This window comes from Castor canadensis, chromosome 15, assembly GCF_047511655.1.
Source record: "Castor canadensis chromosome 15, mCasCan1.hap1v2, whole genome shotgun sequence".
Taxonomy (NCBI): Eukaryota; Metazoa; Chordata; class Mammalia; order Rodentia; family Castoridae; genus Castor; species Castor canadensis.
Window position 1 is genome coordinate 37,344,962 of NC_133400.1, and position 26,099 is coordinate 37,371,060.

Genomic DNA, 26,099 nt, shown 5'->3' on the forward strand with positions numbered 1-26,099 from the left:
AGTTCTTAGTGGTCTGTGTTCTAATGACTGTCCACGTAAGATAACAGTAAGTAAACATAATTCTTGGTTATAAATATTTCTATGAAAATTCTTTGCATGATATATAGATCCAGACAAAATAGTTGTTATAAATTCTACTCAGAATTGTTATTACTATTTAGCAGTGATTAAAGTATCCTTCATTACTCAAGGAAACTGCTGGAATTCAGTACCTTTCCTAAAAATTTTCTCACTGTAAGCATTTTCTGATACCCTCCATTGTTTCTAGACATTTGGCATTTATATTTGGTCTAACTTACTTTTGTAGATTAGATGCCTCTCTGCCCTGGACTCTTAAACCCCTAAGGTCAAGAACCATGTCATTCATCTTTATATACTTGGTACAGAGCACAGAGTCAAGCTCATACTAAACAATGAATGACTTTTTATAGTGTTCATATTGACTTGCTCTCTAGTGGAAGGCTTCAGTGAAATATGTAAAAGTAATCAGGTTTAGTTTTTTAAGTAGCCTGTTCATGTAAAATATAATGAGAATGTTACATTATATTTGAAAGCATGTCTATGTGTATGCAAAGACCTGACCAGATGTCTATAATAACCCTTCTTTCATTAAATATTATCCACCATTTAAAGATGAGAAAACTGAGGCTAGAGAGGTTAAATTATCCGAAGTGACAGAAGCTATTAAGTAGTAAAACTGCAACACAGAACTAGGTGTTTTGATTAGTTTCATTCTTACTATCCCATTAAAGCACTATGTTACCAATATTTTGTGTGTAGTTGGGACACTTCCTCCATTTAACACCTTGCGTTTGGCACCTTACAGCCAATTCTAAGCCATCCTGGAAATTTAGTCAGCTGGAAAACAAAACCAACAGTAGGTATGGTATAGTAGAAACATAATTCACACAAAGCAACCCCATCCTGACAGCTTATTAAGGATTTTTGAAATATTGGTATAAACCATTTTCTGAATTCCTCACATTGTTTCTGGGACATGTGGAACATCCTGACACAAATTTAATCTTACTCAACTGGGAAGTAGTAAGGAAAGCAAGATTGGCAGAAGGATAGAGGTTGGTCTACGATGCACGGGAAGCTCTAAGTCCTTCAACGGTGGGGTCAAGTGAGGCAGAGGGGCCAGGCCTTCATACTCCCACATCAGACATTGTATTCAGATAGCTCCCAAGAAGAGGCTATACTAAGAATAGTTTCCAACTATGGGTAATCAGCAGCCAACACTTGGGATGACCCAGGGAATATGTGTCTCAGTTTTGAAGGGAAGAGATGTGGATGCTGGGTTACTGCATCCTTTTACTACAAGTAAGGGATGGTTACACAGATTCAAGAAAATAGGTGTTGGCTAAAAAACAGAACAATTGTGGAGACTCTATGTCTGCCAAAGCAGAAGCTGCTGGAATATTTCCAGCACAGTTGAAGAAAGGATACCATCCAAAGCATGGTGATGAAACTGGTCTCTTATAGAAGATCCCCAATAGCACCCACATTCATAAAAGTGGAAAGGAGGCACCGGGACTAAAACATGGAAGGAAATGAACTCTGGTACTATGTGGCAACACTGCAGGGTGTGTGAGAAAGACAGATATGGTATACAGAACAGAGAACCTATGTACTCTCAAAAACAAAGTCATAAGAGAGACAGACTTATTACAGCATACAGTGATGGTTGTTCATTTTATTAGTTATTGTCATTAATTTCTTACTGTACCTAATTCATAAATTAAACTTTATCATAGGAGTACAATGTATAGGGTTCAGGCTGCCATAAACAGAGTACCATAGGTTGGGTAACTTAACTGAAATATATTTTATCACAGTTTTGGAGGCTGTAGGTCCAAGATCATGGTGCCAACATGGTCAGATTATGGGGAAGCCTTTCTTCCTGGTAGCCTTCTTGTCACTATGGGTTCATGTAGCCTTTCCTAACTGAGGCCACATAAAGGAAAGCAAGCTGTCAGTATCTTTTATAAGGGCACTAATTCCATGATGATGGCCCTACCTTCATGATTTTATCTAATCCTAGTTAACTCCCAAGAAGCCTGTCTCTAAACACCATTATATTGGGGGTTGTGCCTTCAAAATATGAATTTGGAGGAGATACAAACATTAAATTCATAGTAACAATTAAGTCAGTTATTTCAGAGAATGCAAAAGAAGTTACATGTTGTAACTTTACAGATGTGTTAGAATCTCTGCTGATCATTATTTCTACAGACTGAGCTCCTGGCTTATTAGCTTTTCAGGTTTCACTTAGAGAAATTTATAATATATGTACAAATACTTAAATGAACTAGAAATTAAAATTCTTATCTTAATCCTTTTAAAATAGAAAATTCCTTAATGATATAATACCCCCTCTCAAATTATAAATTTATAAAACTTGAGATTTTTTTGGACCAGCGCTAATATAACCCAGGCATTTAAAATACTCCTAGTTGCCTCTACTATATTTTAAGAGACACAAGGCAAAATATTTCCAGGCTTCTTGACATTTCCTATAACTATTTTTAGTACGTTTTACACTGAACATACCACCTTGATATAATGGCACTATTTGGGGGCAGGGGGAACCTTGAAATGTGTAATGCTAGGTATGACATATGGGATAAGAAACCAAGACTTGTGGGTGGTAAGGGAGGGGGTGGAGGCAGGGGGGAGAAATGACCCAAGCCTTGTATGCACATATGAATAATGAAATAATAATTAAAAAAAAGAAAAAAAAAGAAACCAAGATTTACAAGCATAGGTGCCAGTCATATCATCCTGTACTCCACCTTTCAAGTTTGATTTTCTTGTATTTTTATGACTTGCTTTCTGTTCTAAAATGTGATCTATTTTGGAGAAAGTTACATGCGCTGCTGAGACAATTGTATTTTCTGTAGCTGTTGGGTGAAATATTCTATAGATGTCTATTAAGTCCGGTTGCTCTATAGTGTCATTTAATTCTGAAGTTTCCTTGTTGATTTTTTTTTTTTTTTGCCTGTATCATTTATCTGTTGGTGAGAGTTGTGTGTTAAATTTACCCACTGTTTTGGGGGACATCTTTCTGTGCTTTTTATGTCCAGTAGTACTTGTTTTATGAAATTAGGTGTGCCCTCATTCTGTGGGTATGTTACCATGCAATATCTCCTTGATGGATTGTTCCATTTATCAGTATAAAGTGACCTTCCTTTCTCTTCTAATCTTGGTTTTAAGTCTGCCATATCAGGTAGTTACCCCTGCTTGCTTTCAGGCCTCATTTACTTAGAAAACTTTTTCCATCCTTTAAACCTTTGTATGTCTTTGCCAATGAGATGCATTTCTTGTAGCAATAAATGATTAGATCATTATTTTCATCCTATTCTCCATTCACCTTTTGATTCGAGAATTGAGACCATTAACAGTCATGGTTATTATTGAAAGTTATAGTAATTCCTGTCATTTTGCTGATTTTGTAGTATTTCATTCTCATTTTTTAGCTACTGATCTAGTGAGATTTTTTCCAAATTTTCATTGTCTTTTTTTTTCCTCTCTTATTTGTAGAAGATTCCTTTTAAGTGTCTTCTACAGTGCTGACTTTGTGGTTGTGAACTGCTTTAATTTTGTTTGTAATGTAATATTTTATTTCTCCATCAACTAGGAGTGATAGCTCTGTTGGATATAATAATCTAAGTTGGCAATTATTTTCTCTCAGGGCTTAAAATACATCAATCCATGCCTTCCTTGCTTTTAGAGTTTCTATTTAGAAATATGCTGTCATCCCAATTAGTTTGCCTTTATGTGTTACTTTGTACTTACATCTTGCAGCTTTCAACATTATTTACTTGTTCTGTATACTTGATGTTTTAACTATAATATACCAGTGAGAGGTTGTTTTTTGGTCTTGTCTGTTTGGTGTTCTAAAAGCCTCCTGAACCTAGATGACCATCTCTTTCCCAAGATTTGGAAAATTTTCTACTATTACTTTACTAAATGTTTTTCTATAACTTTAGCTTGGACCTCTTCTCTATCCTTCTATGCCCATGATTCACAGGTTTAGTCTTTTAATGGTTTCCCAGAGGTGTTGCATGTTCCATTCATATTTTTTTCCTTTGTTTGAATGTTCTAATTCATTTACCTTATCTTTAAGCCCTGATATTTTGTCTTCAATTTGATCCAGTCTCTTGGTGAGACTTTCAGCTGATTTTTTTATTTGACTTAATGAGCTTTTCATTTCCAGGATTTCAATTTGGGTTCATTTTCTTTTTTCAGAATTTCTGTATCTTTATTGACTTCCTTTTCCATATCCTGCATTATCTTTCCTATTTCATTCAGTTACTTGTTTATATTCTCTTGGCAATTTTTGGCATTTATTCATGTCCTTCAAGGAATTGTGTTGCCTGGTTTTCTTGTATTTCTTGTGTTTGTGCATTGGGATTTGCACATCTGAGGCCAAGTCCTTGGTTGCAAGTTTTAATTACCTTTAGTCTTTCATTTGAATATTCAAGCAGAACTGTGTACTGGCAAGGTTACATTGCAGTTTCTCACCACTGACATGGGAGTACAGCTCGGTATCCAAACAATTGTCCATATGCACTGGACACTGGAACTAAGTTCCAGCACTACTCATATAGAGGAAAACTGGTTGGATTCTCTTGTGGTGCCTACTACAGGTTGGTGCTATATGTGGGCTCAGGGCATGCCATTGTAGGGTCTGTTATCCCCTTCTTGGCTGCTTTCACTTTAAGATCTTGCCTTTTTTATGTACCTGGAGATGCTGCTAGCCACAAGACATTTTAAAGCCTTTGGGCCAGGCAAGTTCTCCTTGCTCCTCTATCTCCCAGTTTTTGCCCCAGAGACAGCAAGCATCCAATCTTAGAAGTGTTCCCAAAATGTGTCAGAATGTGGGGGACACAGAGAACCGAGTTCAGTACTGGTGTAGGAGAAATGAAGCAGTCAGGTATTCTGCCTGCCCAGCAGGCCACCATAATCCACAGATTCCTGGGTCAGATCTCGCACAACTGCCTGGCAGCAAACACATGAAGCTGAGCATTCTGCCAGTCACAGGCTCAGAACTCTGTTTCTGCAGTGATCCTTTGGCAATAGGACTCACTCCATGGCACCCTTCACTGCCCAAGCTCTCTACTGTTTAAACTTCTCAGCAAGTCTATGTTAGACCTCTCTCTTCATAGCCATATCTCATAGCCATTTCCCACACAGACACTGTGGCAGGGTATCCCAAAATTCCTTGAGCTGTAAATGTTCCCCAGAACCGCTCAGTCTCACCAAGATTAGGGAAGCGACAAAATGTCTTTCTTCACCAAATCCAAACTCACCAATGTCAGAGCAGACATTGTCACACCAAATCTCTGCTCTGGGTTTAAGGCTTACAGGAAGTATGGACGTAGCCTGTGACTAGAATTGTTGTTCTGTTACCAAGGCCACCTGTCTTACCTTATGGTTGTGTCTTGAGCTTACCCTGCCAGGAAGGTAGGGTGGAGTTGTAGACTGTTTCCTACTTTTCTCTGTTGCCTTTTTGTTTCTCCATACTTTACAGCTGTCCTTTTACTTCTGGTGATTTCTGATGATCTCTGTTTGTTTGGAACATAGTCTCTCTCATGTTACTCTTCTCAGTCATGGAGTCAAACAGAGTGATGTTTGTAATCTGCCATCTTGCCCTTCAGGTTTTACCATATATTTTTTTCTTCCCTTTCTCTCCTCTTCTTCTGTCTCTTAATATCATTATCAATATTGTTAATGGTGACCAATATGTCTCTGAGGCTCTGTTCATTTTCTTTATTCCTTTTTCTTTCCTCAGACTGGATAATCTGAATTGATACATCTTCTGTTTTGCTGATTATTTTTTCTGTCAGTTTAAACCTGGTAGTAAGCCAATCTTGCCAATGTTTCATTTCTGTTACTGTAGTCCATATTTTCACTTTGGTTCTTTATTGTGATTTCTGTCTCTTTACTCTCTCTTATGTTGTTGTTACTGTTTTGGCCGGACTGAGGTTTGAATTTAGGACCTTGTACTTACTAAACAAGCACTCTACCACTTGAGCCACACCCCTAGCCCATTTTCGTTTAGGTTATTTTTAGATCTGATCTCACTGTTTTCCCAAGCCAGCCTTGGACCATGATCCTCTTATCTGTGCCTCCCATTTGTAGCTGAGGTTATAGGTATAAGACACTGTACCAAACTTTTCCTTCAGTTCTTTGGGTTTTCACATCATTTTTTTGTCTATTTGGTTTTTGGATTGTTTTTGTCTATTTGGTTTTGTTTTTGGGAGGGTTTTTTGGTGGTGGTAGTGGTACTGCAGTTTGAGCACAGGGCCTCACACTTGCTAGGCAAGCATTCTATTGCAAAAGCCATGCCCCCAGCCCTTTTCCTTCAATTTCTTATGCATGGTTTCCTTTAGTTCTTTGGACATATTTACTAGACTTGATTGTAGGTCTCTGCCTGACATATCTAACATCTCAGTTTTCTTGGGAGTAGTTTTTGTTTTTATTGTCTTTATTAGCTTATATTACACATTGTAAAGGATTTCATTATGACATTTTCATACATGCATATAATGTACTTTGATCATGTTCTATGAAAATTGGACTGTGGAAATCTAAAGCTACTCTGTTGGAGGCAACTGGTAGGCTGTTCATTTTCATACTTACCTTGCAAAGCTGTTGGTTCTCAAGGCTACTGTAGAGATGGCAAGAGAGGTATGGAAATACAGCAAATTAGAACAGAACAAAGGTTATTATCCTTAATAACATTCAACCATTTTTCTTGAATAAATACTGTTTTATTTTCTGCAAAGTTTTGAAAAAGTTGGTTTTGAACATTTTTTACTAGAGTTCTCATTGCCTTTATGCAGAAGGATATATTTTGAGGTCCCTACTGTTCTATTCCAGAAGTGATTCTACCCTTCTCTGTTACATGAAAATCTGTTGGTCCTACTTCTACTTTGAATGGATGTCATACTCATGCATGGCTTTGTAACATTATGCACTGTTCCTTTGGGAAATAATGGTATACCAGTTAGTGCAGATCCTTCTGATGTTAACACATTTTATTGTATAATATTTTTAAATCACATTTATTTAACATCACCACTAATTGTAAGATCTCAGCTCACAGTGTCAAGATACAAGTTTTCAAAATCCTAATTTTTATTTGGATGTTCATATGTCACCTTTAGCAACAAATATTGTCAGCTATTTTCCTAAAAATGATAAAGACTCACTTTGTCCATTTTCGGCCAAAACCCAAGTCTAAATACCTAATTTTGGTGCCACTGCTAATTATCACCTTTGCATTTAATACCATAGGGAAGAAAATGACATCTTAATATTTGTCAAATTTTAATGTGATCTTTTGGAAGTGTTTTGGTTACCCTGGGGTTCCTCACATCACATTCTAAGAACCACTATGTGAAAGATTTACATCTGGGTCTCTGGACTTTGTCTTCAAATATTAGAATGACTGGTCCATGTTGAGAAGTATATCTCAGCATTGGACTCAGGAATGCTGACCTATTTTTTTTAATTTTCAAATAAAACATGTATTTTATTTTATTTTTTAAATATCTTTTTTTCCTTTATTGTTGTAATGGGTGGGAATACATTGTGGCATTTACACACAGGGTTCTTACAGTGTACCAAATATATCATCCATGAATGCAGCTCCTCAACCATTCTTATTTTTTTAACTGAATATAAGTGGCAGAGAGACATAAAACAAAAAAAAACTGTAAAATAAGATACTGTGGATAGTAATATCCCAACTGAATGAGAACACAGATTCAAGACTTTAATTGGGAATAATCACAGAAAACAATTCTTATATCATAAGATACCTGTTGTAGTGTATAGAATAGACTATGTATGGGTAGTAAGATAAATTTGCAGTTGGAACATGGTGGTAAATGTGGCCTTAGACGTATCATCTCAAATCTACCCTGGATTAAGCAAGTTTAAAGTATAAAAGGACAGACCTTACTCCAAAGAAACAGATCTAGAAAAAAAAAAATCCACTTCAGGAAAAAACAGAGTTGAAAATGGATGTATCCTGTGACTTCCACTTCTGGTTTCCTAATCCCCAGTAATCTTTTGCACTTGTGCATCAGGTGATACACATATTCCAATATCATGTTTATTATGGTAAAAAGGATGGGAAACTTTTAGTCAACAGTAGAATGGAAAATATGATAAATCATACATTGGAATAATATACAGTACTAAAAAGGATCTCCAGCAACCTACTTAATCTATGCATGAGTCTCTAATGTATGTTTAAAATCAAGCAATAGAAGGATACATATAGTCTTATTCCACTGACATAAAAATTTTTCAGTGCTGGGGTTCAAACCCAGGGCTTCTTCACACATGCTAGGCAAGTAAGTACTCTACCACTGAGCAACACCCCTAGCCCAACAAAATATAGTTTAATGTACTTATATATATAATAAAACTATAAAGGAAAAAAGGAATCATTTCCTCAAGAAGATAATTTCTTAACTTACCTTCTATTCATCTACCTGTGATTAGCTTAAAAACCATGGTTATCTTAAAACAATGCTTTCCTTTGCCCATCTGCAAAATAGAAATATATAGAATTTTGGCAATTCTCTCATAAAAGTAGTATTAGTATATATAAAAATACTTCATTATCAAGTTTGTTTTTAGTATTTGTGATAGTCTTCAAATCTTTACTTCAATTATAATATATTAATTCCATTCTTAGAGCAATCTATTTTCTCATGGCCATTGGAAACAGAGCAACATTTAAGGTTCTTAAAATATCAATTAGGCGGTTGGGTATGGTGGCTTGCACCTATAACCCCAGCTGCGTGGGAGTCATAAGTAGTAGGATTATGGTCCGCAGCTAGCTCTGGGCCTACAAGATCCTATCCAAAAAATAACTAAAGCAAAAACATGTTGAGGGTGTGGCTTAAGTGGTAGATTGCCTGCCTAGCAAGCATGAGGCCCTGAATTCAAACCCTACTACTGCCAAAAATAAAATAAAAAATATCAGCCAGGCAGTTGTGGCCTCAACGAAATCAATTATTTCTTGCCTATACTAGAGGAAAATCATTTTAGAGTATCAATAGACTATCTAAACGTCATTAACTTTTCCCTTTTTTGGGAAGATTAGTGGAATTTCATTTCTGTGGTAAGTATTCAAAAGAACTCAAAGCATCTCTGAAACATTTTGTCCTCTCTTCATAGAATGTTCATTGCAGTCAGTAGTTTCTTTATACCCTATTTAATTGGTGTTGATTTCTAAAGAAAAGGAATATATCATTTTATTCAAAGTTTAAAGACTGTCCTACATATAAGAAACAATCCACTAGTTGGAGATTAACTTTTCCATTGTAACTAGGATTTATCAATCTATCATGTTTTCTTAACTGGAAAATAATATATTCTCTACATGTGCAGAAGATTAAATGTGTTACAACTAATCATCAATATTTTCACTTGATTGTAATTACCATAGATGAATTTTATATATTTTCGTACTTTAGCTGAAAAATGTAAACTATATTCAGCCCATCCCTGAAGGAAAAAGCAATACTATATTCAACAGAAATATCATAATAAAATTTATAGTGCTGGAGTTTAAAGCCAGGGCACTTCAAGTGCTCTACCACTGAGCTGCATCCCTAGCCCCAAAGCTATTATTGTTCTGTTTTAGGTAAAAACAAAAATAGTAAAGAAATTTTTGCTTAGTCACTCTTGTAAAGAAGAGACAATATTAGCTCTTAGAAATACACAGTTGAAGTAATAAACCATATAAATGCAACTATCAAATCATATAAATTGTTTTCTTCTAACCAAGTTTTATTTTGAAGTCTATTTATTCTCTAAGTAACTGTCCATTATGTAAGAATTTTATTATTTGAAACAGATTGCCTGAAATTTGAAGTCATTCACTTATTTTCCAAGGCTAATTATTTCCTTTCTTATTGCAGCCCTTTGGAGTGAATCAGCCTGGACCTTATATCATGTATACAACTGTAGATGCAAATGGATATCCGAAAAATGGCTCAGGTAAGGCAAGATATAATGTGCCTAATGTATAGAAGCACCTTCATTCAGTGTATTGGAAAGGTAAGCCATCATCAGAAATTATCATGTTTCCACATCCCTTAATAAAATGTTTATTACACTTACATCAACAAATTATGGGCACTTCATGCAAAAATATTGATATTGCATTCATTTGTCACTATTGTGATGGAGCCAATTCATCCTTACTTTTTAGTTGACAGAGAAATTGGGAGAAGTTACTTGAGTTATCTTTTATCAAAGAGTGAAATGTAAACTATTTAAATAAAGCTCATCTTAGAAGAGGAAATAAAAGTTGGGAATTCAGTTTATAACTACAGTCTAAACATAGATTTTCATATGTGGAATAGAGCTGGAAAAATATATAGTTTTTTATATATGGTTATTAAGAAACAATCTAGTTATACATTGAAATTATACATTGAAAAACTACAAAGGGAAATGCAATAAGACAAAAAAGAAGTAAGACTGACCTACACTTCAAAAAATATGTTTGAAACCATCAGGAATGTAGAAAGGTTCTAAAATGGGACAATTTGAATTGTAACAGCAATAGGTCAATATTTTAGGGTTATATCTTCCCTTTTCTCATATAATGACATTGTATATATTTTCCCCTGTCTGTTTATATAGACAGTCCTGATTTCCTGGGGGCTGTTTAGTGTGGAGGTACACTACCAAGTCTTTCTTTGGGTTTGTTTGGTCTTTTTTCACTATAATAAAATACTACCATACTAAACATCTATTTTATATACATATATTTTGTACAGTTAAATGATGATTCTCACTTTATTGGAAAAAAAATCTTGAAAAATGTGCACCAAATTAACTTTAATCATGGGAAACAAGATTTTAAGAGGTTCACTTCTTACTTTTTACATTTCTGTGACTGTTGACTATTTTCAGTCCTTATTAATTTTTAAGATAACCTTTACAGCAAATAATGTCTATCAAAATGAGTTCAAACCCAAGTACTGCCAAAAAACAGAGAGATTCTCCAGCCTACAAAATATTTTGTAATAATTTTTGATAAAATGATCAGATGTTTAATCCAGATTATAGGGGTATGATAGGAAAAATATATATATAAAGAAAATGACATATAAAGAAATAGGGTTGGTGTTGTGGCTCAAGTAGTAGAGCACCTGCCTAACAAGCATGAGGATTTGGTCCAAACCCCAGTATTCCCAAAAAGAAAAAAGTTATCATGCTTATTTTATGGATATAAGATTTTGTTTATATGTTTTTTTACATTTTAGTCTGCTACACTAAGCATATATTGCTGTCTTAATTTAAGAAAAAGCTTTTTAAAACATTTCTAAAGTCCTAGTTTAAATGCTAAGTGTGTTGAACTCTAACATTATTTGGTTGAATCATACTTGTCCGTCCCATCCTGAACCTCCTGAGAATTTCCTCTAGGAAGATGTCCACATTTGTGTATTTTAGAAACTGCAGCCCTGGTTTTCTCGCTACCCATTAGTGAGTCCTGAAACTAATTTAGTGGCTTATAAGAGTTTTTATTTAATATAATAGAGCACTAGAAAATACAATATATTACAAAAAAGTTAAGTATTTTATATCTTTAAATTAGGTGTGTGTGTGTGTGTGTGTGTGTGTGTGTGTGTGTGTGTGTTATACTTGGCAGTGACTTAAAATGAAGTTTTTACTGTGGGCAATCATCAAAAAAAGTCTAAAAGCCACTGCCAAAGAGCGATAATAAATGCATTCATGTTGTTCAGTAAAGGTCTGGCCTAATTTTCCTTTGGTTATAGATCTTCTCATTTTTACACAATACTCTGCAGTCTTTCTCCATTTCCTTGCAAAGCCCAAAGAGCAAATGTTATTAGAGGTACATTACAGGGAATTCATTAATTTTCTAGTAAACAGTAGTTCCTGTGACAGACCAAAAACATGAAATTAAACTATATTTGTTATGAACATGTTAGTAGCTAAATAACTCTGGTTTTAAATATAGGACTTTGCTTATTACTCTTATAAATTAGCCAGAAACCTGCAATGGGGACCCAAATTCCCTAAACAGTGTTTAATAAGAACTTAATATACTGGCAGAATTTAGTGGACTAGAAAGTAGCTGGTCATTAATGAATAATAGCATTATTAGACAAAGAATTAAAAGTACTTATTTGGCCCTGCTTTAAACCTAGAGGGAAAAAAAATTCCCCTTGTAATCTCAGCACTCAGAGAGGCTGGGATGGACTACATAACAAGACCATGTCTCAAAAAACTAAACAAATAAAGGTAGTATGAAGCAATCACATGCTGTAATGTAAAAAGAAAACCGGCTGGTTTTTCCTACTATATGGGTTTTTTCCCATATCAACCAATTCTCCAACACTAGGTGTCCTACAATTCAATTCAGTTCTAACACTATCTACCCAGTGTTCAATTCATATCCCACAGGTTAAGGATTCAGTCTCTCAAGATTCCCCTACTTCTCACACAGATGCAAGTCAAGTCATTTGGGACTTATTTCCTATGACTCCCTCCTCAGGGTCAATCATTTGCTTCAATGATTTACAGAACTCAAGAAAACACTGGCATTTGCTGATTTATTATAAAGAATACAGAAGAACAGCAGGATGAACAGATACATAGGGTAAGGTCTGGAAGGGTGATTACCAAGGGAGATTCTAGTCTTATAGGGGGTTTGAGGTGTGCATGTACTTCCCACATGTAGATGTACTTCAGTTGCCTGAAACCTCTCCAAACCCTATCTTTTTGGTTTATGGGAGCTTTATTACATAGGCATGATTGACTAATCTTTAGCTATTGGTGATCAGCTCTACCTTTAGCTCTTCCCTGGGCAATGATGGGTGATATTCTTGAAATATCATTGAAATAAAGGAAAAGGATTTGGAAATATGGAGTAGCTCTAAACAGCAACTGATATATCCTCTTGATATAATCATAAGACTTGACTGAAAGGATGAATGGATTATAGGAAATACAATAATTCTAAAAAAACTATAGAAGATTGCTACTTATTCAGCTATATAGCAATTGTAAATTCCATCTGCAGATGTAAATAAAGTCATATTTTGGAAAATCAAGAGAAAGGAAATCAGAAATTAATACCAACAAAAACACTGATTTTATGAAATCATATCTTCAAACTAATTTCTAGTTTAGTATTTACAGTCAATATAGGTCCTAATGCTGAAGAAAGAAGTGTCACATAACACCTTTGAGAAATAGGAAGTTAAAAAGAGAATATAGTTTGTCTGTTCTGTGGTCTTTGCTTGCATGTGTTGTTATCTACAAGTTATTGTAAATAATTCAGCAAATCCTGTCTACTATATAAGTGTGTTTGGAATAAAGGAATTTAATTAAATCTCATTACACATTAACAGTATATTCTTTTCATTGCATAGGTATTACTTCAGGATCTAACTATGTTCAATATCATGTTTCCTCCAACATCAGTTGTACACAAACCATAGAAAGCTATTATATGCTACAATAAAGTTGGTTGAAACTCACAGACATAATGATGTATACAATTGCCTGTAACAGAAGGCACTCAGTACACATTGAACAAATGCACCAGTGGTGGAACACCTAGTAAGCGGTAGGCCCTGAGTTCAGATCCCATTACTGCAAAAAAAAAAAAAGGAAAAAGCAGAGAAAATCTTTGAGATGATTCTGTCATGTGGTTAAATATAATATTGCCAATACAAGAAATTGTTTCCTATTGGCTGAGTCTAAAGTGGAAAGGATTGTATTTGGGGGAAAAAAATTCTACATCACCTTATTTAGTTTTACCATTCTTTATCTAGAATTCATTTAAAATATAAAATCACATACAGTCAAATAAGCAAATTTATAGAAGGTTCTAGTTTATTTATAAATTACATTGTTTAACAGTTTACTCATGTATATTTGTTTTTTTAGGCTAGCTCTACCCTGAAACAAATTCTGTATTTCTTCATGTGTGCTTCTTCCATTATTAATGTTCACCTTTCTAACCAATGAAAACAACAGAATCAGAGACCACAAAAAAACAAATGTATGGTACATACTCACAGATGGTGCCCACTCAGCATAGTGCCCACAGCTTCCCTCTCACAGGGACTTACATCATGGATCAGTGTCTTCTAATTTTTACATAATCTAACCTAGCTCATTGTAAAATTTGCTAGTTTATCCCCAATAATCTCAGAGATTGTCATTCAAAATGTTGAGATTTCATAGGAATTTAGTTGCATACAACATATATACAGCTTGGTTTCCTGTATATCTAGCTTTTCCCCATCTCTACCTCAGCACTTCCAAATTTAACAGTAATAGCACTGCCCCATCAATCTTTTACTAGAATTAAACTCTTTCCACCAAATGTCAATAGAATTTTTTATCTTACACCTCTCATGATATCTACCAGAAGGTAAAGAGACTCCTCATATCAATACTTATGTCTCATTTTATCTCCTATGACACTAAGTTTGTTGTGGATTGGTTCTATATCTAGTTTTGTCTTTATGTATCTTATGTATCTATTCTAGACACCCAAATATTTGTTGAGTGGTTTGTTAAATCAGCATGAAGGCTTCCATTTTTTAAAAATAAGATTTAAGATAGAAAACAGTACTTAACTAAAATAAATCATAGCTATAATTCATTTCTGATTATAAGCAAATTCTGTAATATAAAGTAGTGAAAATAGTTAATAAATTTGAATGTAAAGCCAGGCAAGGTAATGCCTGTAATCCCAGCACTAAAGAGGCTAAATCAGGAGAATCATGAGCTAAGGCAAACCTGGACTGTATAGCAAGACCCTGTTTTTAAAAATGTCAGTTGATTGATTTAGATTTAAAAAATTGGTATAAATCAATAGACCTGTAGGTGTTTATTGTAATTGTAAAACCCCTAATTGTACCAGGCACTATTCCATATACTACATGTTATCTCATTAAATTTTACAGTGAACCAGCATATAGGTCTTATTAACTTCATTCTGTAGTTTAGGAAGCTGAGGCTCCAAAAACTTCAGCAACTTATCTGTGTATCTCTCAGCTGTTAACTAGTAGAGCTGGGTCTAAACTCAGGACTGTCTAACTATAAAGCCTGCACATTCTTTTTTTATTATGTGTTTACAGTATATCTCAGTTAGATTTACCCCCTCCTTTGTTTTCCCTTCTCCCTCCCCCATCCTACAACAATTTCAACAGGTTTCTCCCTCCCCCATCCTACAACAATTTCAACAGGTTTCATCCTTCTATTTTCATATATCAATACAAAATACATCCATCACATTCACCCTCATTCCCTTATGCCCTCCCCACTCCCACTGGTACTCAATCCCCAGAAAACACTTGTTTTACTCTTTTGTCCTTCATTTTTTTTAAGTGTGCATTGATAGTCCAAGGGGGTTTCACCTTGGCATTTCAGATATGTATATATCATTCTTTAATCAGATTAACTCCATATATTACTTAAGTCTTTCTATATCACCATGTTCTACTATTATTCAACTATTCAGCTTGCAGAAAACTGCACATTCTTAAAACTGTATCAGTATTTTTAAATGTCTTCCTGCAAAACATTTGGGGTATCTTTAAAAAAAGGAAATTATTAAAATAATTTATATGAAAAAAAATGTTTTTAAATCATGGTAACTGGGTAATGTGAAATTATGACTACAGTTTAACAATAACAAACTACTATTTTATGATGTTTCTGTTTCTTATTTCTTTAGGCTTTATTTCATAATGATTTCAAAAACAGCTTTTAAATAATAGTTACATTTCTTGGTTCTCTGGGGGTTGCTGTGTCTACTTTCTTTAGTAGTGGATAATAGCAAAAGAAACTATATTCCACTTAACCCAGTGATTTTAACACATTGCTTGATGTTTGTTCCTCAGAAATTCATTTTTTATGACCTAGGACTTGGAGGCTACTACTGTGTAGTAATAATAGATTAGTAATTACTTTGAACCAAGCACTAAGCACTGTGCAGCACTTTGTTTGAGCTTCTCATTTTACAGTATTAGCTATGAGACTTCCTGTAGGTCTATATGAAGTTTTCAAAGTAAAAATACATTAGAATTTTAAAATTGTATCATAATATTATACATAGTGAGTAGGGAAGAGGAGAAAAATTCCCAGTATAGTAAGTACAAGTTATGATCCTGGTATTATACCCTTACATTTCTTTCTTTCATGACTTAATGAGGATAGATTTCCATTTTCCCAATACAGTCTGGAAAAAAAAATTAACAGATTCACTTTAAAATATCTTTTTGCTGTTTCTAACTTTCCAGACCAGAGAAGTTACCTTCTCAAGCACTTGACTATAAATTTCATTATTTTGATCAAAGAATCTGGCCAAACTTACAACTAAAATACATGGATAGATTGTTTAAATAACTGTATCATTTTGATTGAGTATCTTTAGTATATTTAAACCTTCTCCATATAAACAGAATTACTTTTAAAAGCTTTTCAGTAGTACATTACTGACAGTTTTATTGAACAAAGCAGAAATAACAGTTTATGTTATGCTAACTTAATAGGCTGAGCACTAGGAACCAAATAGTACTCCCAGCCTAACATGAAGGTATTTCTATTCTTATGTATTGCACTAGGTAAGAGGAAGCTTTTATTCTGCAATCATGAATATTTTATGAATTCTTTTAATGATATCTGAATAGTAAATGAGATCCCAGTGTTAATTATTAAAAGGTAAATTACCTCTTTCACCTAGGAAGATATCATTTAATACACTCAGGTAGGTAGTTTAGGAGACAATAGTGGTCTAGAGAATTTCTTACCATTAAAGAGCATTATGTCACAGCACTGGCAAATTCAGGATTCATTTTTAGTTTGAATTCAGTTTAGAAAACTAAATATTAGGAACAAACATGATAAAGACAAAACTTTAAAACTTTCTTTTAACTTTTAAAATGCCTGCCATTCCTTTGCCAAAACATCCTAGTTACTTTTTTTTTTTTTTAAACAGTACTGGGGATTGAACTTAGGGCCTCACACTTACTAGGCAGGCACTCCACCACTTGAGCCACTCTACCAGCCCTTTTTTGTGTCAGGTATTTTTGAGATAAGGTCTCACTTTTCTTGCCTGGCCTGGCCTCAGTCACAATCCTCTAGGGTTACAGGCATGAGCCATGGACTCCCAGCCTTAATTACTATTCTTTAATGTATTCTTTAATGTTCTCTTGGCATTAACACTTTTCATACTCCACCCTGTGAAACAACAACAGTGAAATTTTGAAATGGTCATGGGTCTATTTAAGACATTTCTCCAAAGAATATATACACATAGCCAAAAAAACACATAAAAATGTCTTCAGCATCACTTATAAGGAAAATGCAAGTCAAAGTTATAGTAAGAGTCTACCTTATACCCAATAGAATACTATCAAAAAAAAAAACCTCACAGAAAATAACCGGTGTTGACAAAGATGAAGAAAAATAATTGTGCAGCTGCCATGGAAAACAGTTACTCAAAACACTGAACAGAATCACCATCTGATGCAGCAAATCCACTTCTGGATATCCACCCAAAAGAACTGAAAGCGCTTTCTCTAACAGATATTTGTACACCCTATTTTTCTGTTGTTCTTTTTGAGCAGCAGGGGGGTTGTTTTAGGTTTTTGTTCTTTGGTAGGACTGGGGTTTGAACTTGGGGCTTCACGCTTGCGAAGCCTGTGCTCTACTGCTTGAGCCATACCACCAGTCCATCTTTAAGGGGCTTTTTGTTTTTGATTTTTGGAGACACAGTCTTGCTGTATAGCCCAGGCTAGCCTCAAACTCATTATCTTCCTGCCTCAGCATCCCAAATGCTAGGACTATAGGCATGCACCACCATGCCGAATTTGTACACACATTTTCATAGCAGCATTATTCCAAACAATAACCCAAAAGGAAGCAACCCAAATAGTGTCTGTCAGGAAATAATCAAAATGTGGTATAAACACCAATGGAATATTATTCAGACTTGAAATTCTGACATGGGTGAACCTTTGGAAAATTAGGCTAAGTGAAATAAGCCAGTCACAAAAAGATAAATACTTTGTGACTCCACATATATGAGGGACCTAGATGAGACAGATTCATAGACAGAAAGTCCAACAGTGGTTGCTAGGGACTGGGCAGAGGCAGAATGAAAAGTTTCTTTTTTATTTGAGTACAGAGTTCCAGTTTTGCAAGATAAATAGCTATGGAGGTATGAGGCGGTAAGAGTTGTCCAACAATGTGGAAGTGCCTCATAATACTGCTTAAAATTACAAGTTTTACATTAACATGTTTTGCCACAATTTAAAATAAAAACTAAAGCCCCTCTAAAATATGTAGGTAATTCCAAGAAAATTCTCCATGGTACCATATAAAAACATAATTTGTTCAATCCATATATTTATTAGCCTTTTTTCCCCAGTAAAGTCTTAACCAGGGCTCTTGACAGCCAGTTTGTTGTAGCTAAATCTTGTCAACCACACCTTTACCAACCCAGCCAGATTTGCCCTTACTAATCAGCTGCTGTCACAAAAATTTGAAAACAGTTTGTGGTCTCAAAGTCTGTGATCATTGTTAGGGATTTCTTTTTCATTATCCTTTAGCCACTCTAGTAGGCACTTTAAAACTAGAAGACTTTATAAGGTTAGAGTATTTCTCTAATATATATTTTCCCTCTAACTGCTTCTACAGCTATTCAGTAAATTTAGTAACTTAGCTAATAGAAGTAGTTTTGTACTGTAGTAGGGTGCCTGGGTCCCTATCCTTTCACTATCTTGCTGTAAGGAACATCTGAACCACTGTAGTAGGATGCATCTTGGAAAATTCTCCAGTAGATGAACTCTATCTTTATAGCATTTTACATTTTCTGTGGACATTGGACAAAGACTGGGAATATCCAAAAGACTTGATTTTAATAAAGTTGAGAGCTTCCTAGTTGAGGAAGCCAGCCTTGTTAGAAAGGAAAAGCATCTGGACTATAGTTTCCATTAGGCAGTAGTGAAGTATTAGGCTAAGTGAAATAAGCCATTCTCTTGCTCCAGTTATAATTCAGACTTTGTGAAAGCTATCAAACAATGGACCATCTTGATGCGCCTCAAGGGTCTTCTCCTTGAAAAATGAGCTCCTCAACTTTTAAATCTTTGTCTTTTCTAATTCATCTTTCTGTTTGCAGTGCCATAAAATACCTGGCTAATAATATTACTGTTTAGACAAATTGATAAAATGGTGAGAAGGAGATCCAAATAGGCACAGAAAGGACTGGGGTGTTGCTCAGTGGTAGAGTCCTTTCCCATCATGAGCAAGGTCTTGGGTTCAATTCTCTGCACTACAAGAAAAAAAATTCACAGAAGATTGGAATAAGTTTTTGAAATTTTAGAATGTATATCAGGATTTCTCAAGTCAGCATTATTAGCATTTTGGAATGGATAGCTTTTTATTGTGGTGTGTTCTATTTACTACAGGATGGTTAGCAGCCTCACTGACCTCTTCCACTGGAGGGCAGTAGCACTCCCCATTTGTGGCAGTCAGATGTCTCTGGAGGGTCAAAATCACCCTTGATTGAGAACCACTGGTCTAGAGACAATTCTTAACAGTTACCCAACTCAGATTCTTACTGCACTCAATGCAAGTCAATATTACTTGTGAATCAGGATAAAGAAAGTAGGCTGACAAAAAAAAAAACATATCCTGAATAATCAACACAGGGAGGAAGAAAGGGTTGTTTGTATTAAAAAAAAAAAAAGTTCCTATACTATGTGGTGATTCTAATAAAATTGTTAGCTTACAGCCTTCTAAAGAATTCTTCAAAAAAAAAAAGAATTCTTCAGTGAGAGAAGTTATCTAAGTACAGGAAGTAACCAGGATTTCAGGATTAGAGCCACTAAGATAGGAGAAGGATGGGTATCACTGGGAGAGGGACCAAAGTGAAATGGCTCTGAGATGGGAATGTTTTTGGTGAATTCCTGGCAGCAAGGAGATCTATATGACAGATGGCAGGATGAGAAAGCATGAGAGGAAAACTATATGTTGTCAGAAAGGAAGTAGAGATCCAGACTGTGTTGAGCCCTGAGGACCAGAGCAGTTACTTCTTACCTGATATTTTTTCATTTTCTTTCTCCCTACTTTTTCTCCCTACAGAATATAAATGCTTTGAAAGCAACATTGTTGAGTTTGTTCAATAGTATATACTTACTTAGCCAAGAACTATGCCTGGCAGAGTGGTCATTTCAATAAATGCTTATTAGGTGAATGAAATAGTGAATTTATTAAATAATCACTATGTATCAAACATCATATAAACTTTTAATGTACATTTTGTAAGTATTGTCTCCATTTTACAAATAAGAACATTTAAATTACTTGTCTAAGATAACAGGAAAAGCCAGAGCTTGAAATCAGGAGGGCTTACTGTAATCACTAACTTATAAACTCCTTTATAAACATGAGGTTATGTTATTAATTACAACAAAAGACAATTAAGACTAGAAATCATGGATCCAGACTGCCCAAATTCAAATCGGGTTGCTACTCATTAGCTATGTGGCTTCGGACAAGTTCCTTTAGTTCTGTATGCCTCAGATTTCTGAGCTCTAAAATAAGGACAATAGTAATGAATGATATCTCATGATAATGATCAGATTTAAGAGAATTAATCCCTGTATAGAACTTCAAGGTGTGTAGCACAGTAAAAGAACAAGTCTTAAGCCCTACCTGTCTTTCCAATCATGAGACTAGTATGAAACAACATTTTTTCTACAGTCTAGAGCTGTAATTCCAAGAAAAACAATAGAACTTGATGTCAGAAACTACTTGGTGGTCACCACTCCCTATGTGTTAACTACATCACTTTTATTACCATAGAAGCCAAATACTGTTTTTGGTTGGCAACCTTATAAAAATTTAATGGCAGTCAACAAAAAATCACATTACAAAATTTGTAATGTGACTGAAAAAACATAGAAGATAATTTCAGAGAATGCTTACCACCATATTCAAAATCCTTTCTCATTCTCCAAATCCAATAATGTTAGAAAAAATTAATTCCTTCTTGTTTGCTTGTTAGATTTCTAAAAATATAGTTAGCATATTTGTAAGGGTAAAAACTTTTGGCTATGGAAGTCAGTCCATCTTTCCATTTGTAGAATGTGGGGAGAGAAGGAAGGCGTAGGAGGAATACGCGTGAGAGAGTTGGGAGAAAAGATTTTTAAACCTTTTTATATCCTTCTTTATAATTATTCAAATATTTTAAGTATGTACCATCATCATCTAACTTAGAATGTAGGGGGTAATAGAGGTAGGTTAAAAAAAAAATACAACTTTACTGAATTTGTTTATCAGTTCTACAGGTTTTTTGTTTGTTCCTGGGGTTTAGAATTAAGTTTTTCCTTTTCTTTTTCCTTAAGACTGGGGAGTGAACTCAGACCCTTGAGTATGCTGGACAGTCTATCATTGAGCTACTTCTCTGGGCAGGTTTTTTCATACATAAAATCATGTCTGCAAACAGAGATACTTGGCTTCCTCTTTCCAATTTGGATGACTCCAATTTCTTTCTCTTCCCTCATTGCTCTGGACAGAACTTCCAGAACTATGTTAAATAAAAGTAGTGAAGGCAGGCATCTTTGTATTGTTGCAGATCTCCCAGAAAACACTTGCATCTTTGTCCTGATCACTATATTACCTTCGGGTTCGTCATATAACGCCTTAAGAGTAGTGAAGTATGTTTCTTCTATTCTAATTTGTTTTTATCACAAAGGATATTGAATTTTATCAAATGCTTTTTCTGTGTCTGCTGAGATGTTCCTATGGGTTTTCTCCTTCAGCTTGTTGTGATGTATCGTGGGTTGATTTGTATATGTTGAACCATCCTTGTAGCCCTGGTATAAATCCCACTTGATCGGAGTGGGCAATCTTTTTGATGTTATGTTGAATTCAGTTTGCTAATATTTTTGTTAATTTTTTTCATTTGCATTCAGCAGGCCTGTATTTTTCTATTTTTTGTTTCCTTGATGCTAGGTCATAGAGTAAGTTTAGAAGAATTTCCTTCCTTTCAAGTTTTTGGAATAGTTTGAGGAGAATGGTGTTTTTCTTTAAAAGCTCAGTAGAAGACATCTGGTCATAGACTTTTCTTGGTTGGCAGACTTTTTATTACTGAAATTTGTTGGTGTACAGTTGCTTATAATAGTCCTTAATGACCCTTTGTATTTCTTTGTTATCAGATCTAATGAATCCTTTTTCATCTCTAACTTTATTCATGTCTTTTTTCCCCTAATTTAGCTTAAAGGCTGTTGATTTTACTTATCTTTTTAAAAACTAATTTTAGTTTCTTTGATCTTTTGTATTTTTTTAGTCTCAATTTCATTTATTTCTGCTCTCATCTTTCCTTAGTTCTTTGCATTGTTTATTTGAAATCTACTTTATGTATTTATTGCTATAAATCTTCCTTTTGAGTACTGCTTTTGCTATATTCTGTAGGTTTGGGCATGACTTTTTTTTTTCAGTACAGTTTGAACTCAGGGTCTCTAATTTGCTAGGCAGGCACTCTACCACTTGAGTATGCCCCCAGCCCTTTTTTTTTTTTTTTAATAGTGTCTTGTTTCTCATCTCCCCCCAGACTAAGAGTACACCCACTAAGCCTGCTTACTGGGTTGAGGTAAGGGTCTTGCTAACTTTCTCCCCAATCTGGCCTCAAATTGCAATCCTTCTGATCTCTGCCTCATAAATATCTGGGATTACAGATGTGAGCCACTTCACGTAGCCAGTTTTCATGTATTTCAAGAAATTTTTGAACTTTTCTTCTCATTTCTTCATTGACAAATGATCATGTGGGAGCATGTTGTTTGATTTCCATGTATTTGCAATTTCCACAGTTTCTCATGTTCTTTTCTGATTTTATTCCATTGTAGTCAAAAGATAAACTTTTTTATATGTTGATACTTATTTTGTGATCTAACATACAATATTCCATACACTGGTAAGAATATTCTATAGCTCTTGGATGAAACGTTTTGTAAATACTACTAAGTTCCTTTAGTCTATAGTATATTTTAACTCTCCTGTTTCTTTACTGATTTTCTATATGAGCTATTAATAAAATACCTGTCTCTTTCATTAGACCTAATATTTGCATCACAGCCTCTTACTAAATTGATCCTTTGTCCTGATGTAATGACCTTTGTCTCTGTTTTTACAGTCTTTGACTTAAATATGTTTTACTTAATATGGGTATAGCTTATCCCTGTTGGCTTTTGGCTTCATCTTGTGTGGAATATCTTTTCCATCCCTTACTGTTAAGTCTGTATGTCTTTACTGATGAAGTGAGTTTCCTCTAGGCAACATATAGTTGTGTCTTGGGTTTTTTAAAAACCATTCAACTAGTCTGTATCATTTAGGTTTTTGCTGTTGTTTCTGCTGCTGATATTGTTTTAAGATAGAATCTTACTTTGTTGCCCAGACTAGCCTCAAATTGCTGCGTTCAAGCAATCCTCCTGAATATCTAGGACTACAGGGAGGGCCAGCATGCCTGGCTTTACCTTTTAATTGAGGAGTTTACTCCATTTTGTTCATTATTATTGATAAATAACAACCTTCTCATGTCATTTTGTTGTTTTGTGTTGTATAACCTTTGTTCCTTTCTTCCTATCTACCACAGTCTTTGTGGTTTGGTGGTTTTGTGTACTGATAGATTCTTTCCAGTTTGTGTATGTTCTACTGAGCTTTATACTTTCATGATGGTACTTATCATTTCCTTCTATGTATAGGACTCCCTTAGCATTTCTTGTAAAGCCACTACAGTAGGGATAAATTCCCTGTTTTTTCTTATATAGTAAAAAAAATTTTTTTTTTGGTGGAACTGGGGTTTGAACTCGGCTTCATGCTTGCAAAGCAGGCACCTTCCTTTACATGTGAAATCAGAAATTTGCAGTCTTTTTAGTTTCATTCCAGTTATAATATTTGAAGTGATTTTCTTATTGTAGCATATAGTTGAGTCATTTTTTAATCTATTTTACCCAATTCTCTTTTAGTTGTTGTATTTGGACTACTTATATTCAATTACAATTATTAAAATTGCAGGGCATAAATCCACCATTTTTTATTTTTTGCTTTGTGTTTCTTCTTTTTATTTTCTTTCTCCTTCCATCTTACAGGTTACTTGCCATTTTGATTTTTTTTTTTAGCAAACCTCTTTTTTCAGCTTTTTTAGTGATTGTTTCAGGTAGTGCTAGCATGAGTAGAGACAGTATGAGGTTTTGTGTGATATTTGGCTTTTTATTAAATATGCTTTAGTAGATTAGCTATTGCCTCAGAGTTTTCTGTCTGTCTTGCTAAGCTGCTCCTATCCCTAGAGAAAACAAGATTTTGTTGATATTCTTTCTGCTGGCATTTTTGAGTTGCCAGCTTCTTCAGATCAAATTCTGAGATACATAATTACAAAAGAAAACCAAAGGAACTCACCACCATTTCATTCCTCAAGTCTCAAGATCACTTGCTGGTTTGCATTCTCTCCACCTAGTCTCCACGGTTTGTAGTAGACTTACAGAAGAAATAGGAGAAAGTAGGTCCACTGCAGCATGTTTTCACAGGGGGAGGTCCTCCTGATTTGATTCTGATGCAGAAGAATTAGTGGGAAAACTTTCTTGCCTATAATTATACTTCTGAGACTGACCTTGCCGGTTCCTCTTACCATAACTCTGAAACAAGAGATTGGCAGACTATGTGTTGGGGACAGCTTCACATTTGTGTGTCTTGGCATTAAACAAATATCCACAATTGCAGGATAATTCTATTGAAAAAATATTCCAAAATTCCTTTTTTAGATGTCTTTATCTTCATGACATACCAGTCTTGGTTTCTGTGACATCTTTCCCTGTTTAAAAATCCAGAATATAAGTAAATCAAATCTAATAAAATAACTTATGCATTTTTACCAAGCTTTTTGTTTATTACTGACTCATGTATTTTGTTTGTGTGAGAAAGTGAACTTTGTAACATATATAGATGATATATCATGGAGCCAAAAATGAAAGAATTTCTAATTAAAGAGCTATAATATTCAGGTATTATAGTACCTACAATTTCTCCCAAAATCCACTGATTATATGGTGGAGTGTTAGCACTGAATTAAATTCATTTTATTATGAATGGTAATTAAAAATGTAAGTAGATTATTTTCTGTGAGATAGTGTGAGGAAAAAATCTCATAATTATTTTGACTTGGTAAGATATAAAATGTTAATATAATATGATTCTCAGTTAATTAGGGTTAAAAAAAGTATTTTTATATGTGTATCTCTATCCATTGACATTCATGACTGACCCTCAAACTAAATGAGGAGACACAGTATATCATTAACAACAGAAATGATCATTTTGGCAATTAAAATTGAGTATCTATGTGAAAAACACCAGGTATATAAAATATGTACTGTTATATTTTATAAATAGTCACAAAAGGCATAAAAGTACATTCTTATCCTATAATAGTTTTCTCATTAGCCATTTTTTTCTAACATGAAGCAAAGTGCCTTTAACTATAAGGCATATTACTAATATACAAATTGCCACTCTGTTTTTAGCATAATGGCTAAAAAGTTTGATGTAGCTTACATTGTAGGTCAGAACTATACCATAAAACCCATTGATCCAATATATGAAAATGTACAAAGTCCAACAATGCTTAATAAGGAAAATGTCACCATCAACAAGCTGCAAACATTAAGGAGTCACTTTGAACACCTTAAAATAATTTGCATTGCTTCTATGCATATTTTTAGTCACTAAGTATACATTCAGAGCACTGTGCTAAACCCCTTTACTATCTTGTGGGGCTTTTAAAATTTGGGGAAATAAAATGGAAATTTGGTAAATTTGAAGTAGCAACTTGTGAAGCTATTTTCTCTAGAATATTCGTCTCATAATTTTGGTTTTGATTAGAATAAAGGTTCTCAAACTTTTACATACATCAGATCACCTAAAGAGTTAATTAGGAGATAGAATTTGCATTTCTAACAGTTTCCTAGGAGGTAGGCTCACAAGTCCAGGAACCACATTTTGAGAAGTCTTACAGA

General features: G+C 34.5%; 1 protein-coding gene across 2 annotated transcripts in view; it reads left to right on the plus strand.

Annotated features, from left to right (window-relative positions):
- Positions 1-26,099, plus strand: part of Itfg1 (integrin alpha FG-GAP repeat containing 1) — a 247,457-nt gene that overhangs the window by 202,068 nt on the left and 19,290 nt on the right. For both annotated transcript variants that reach the window (XM_074056051.1, XM_074056050.1), the window contains exons 13-14: positions 3-46; positions 9,951-10,029. In XM_074056051.1, coding sequence (XP_073912152.1) covers positions 3-46; positions 9,951-10,029 — 123 coding nt within the window. The remainder of the gene's footprint in view (positions 1-2; positions 47-9,950; positions 10,030-26,099) is intronic.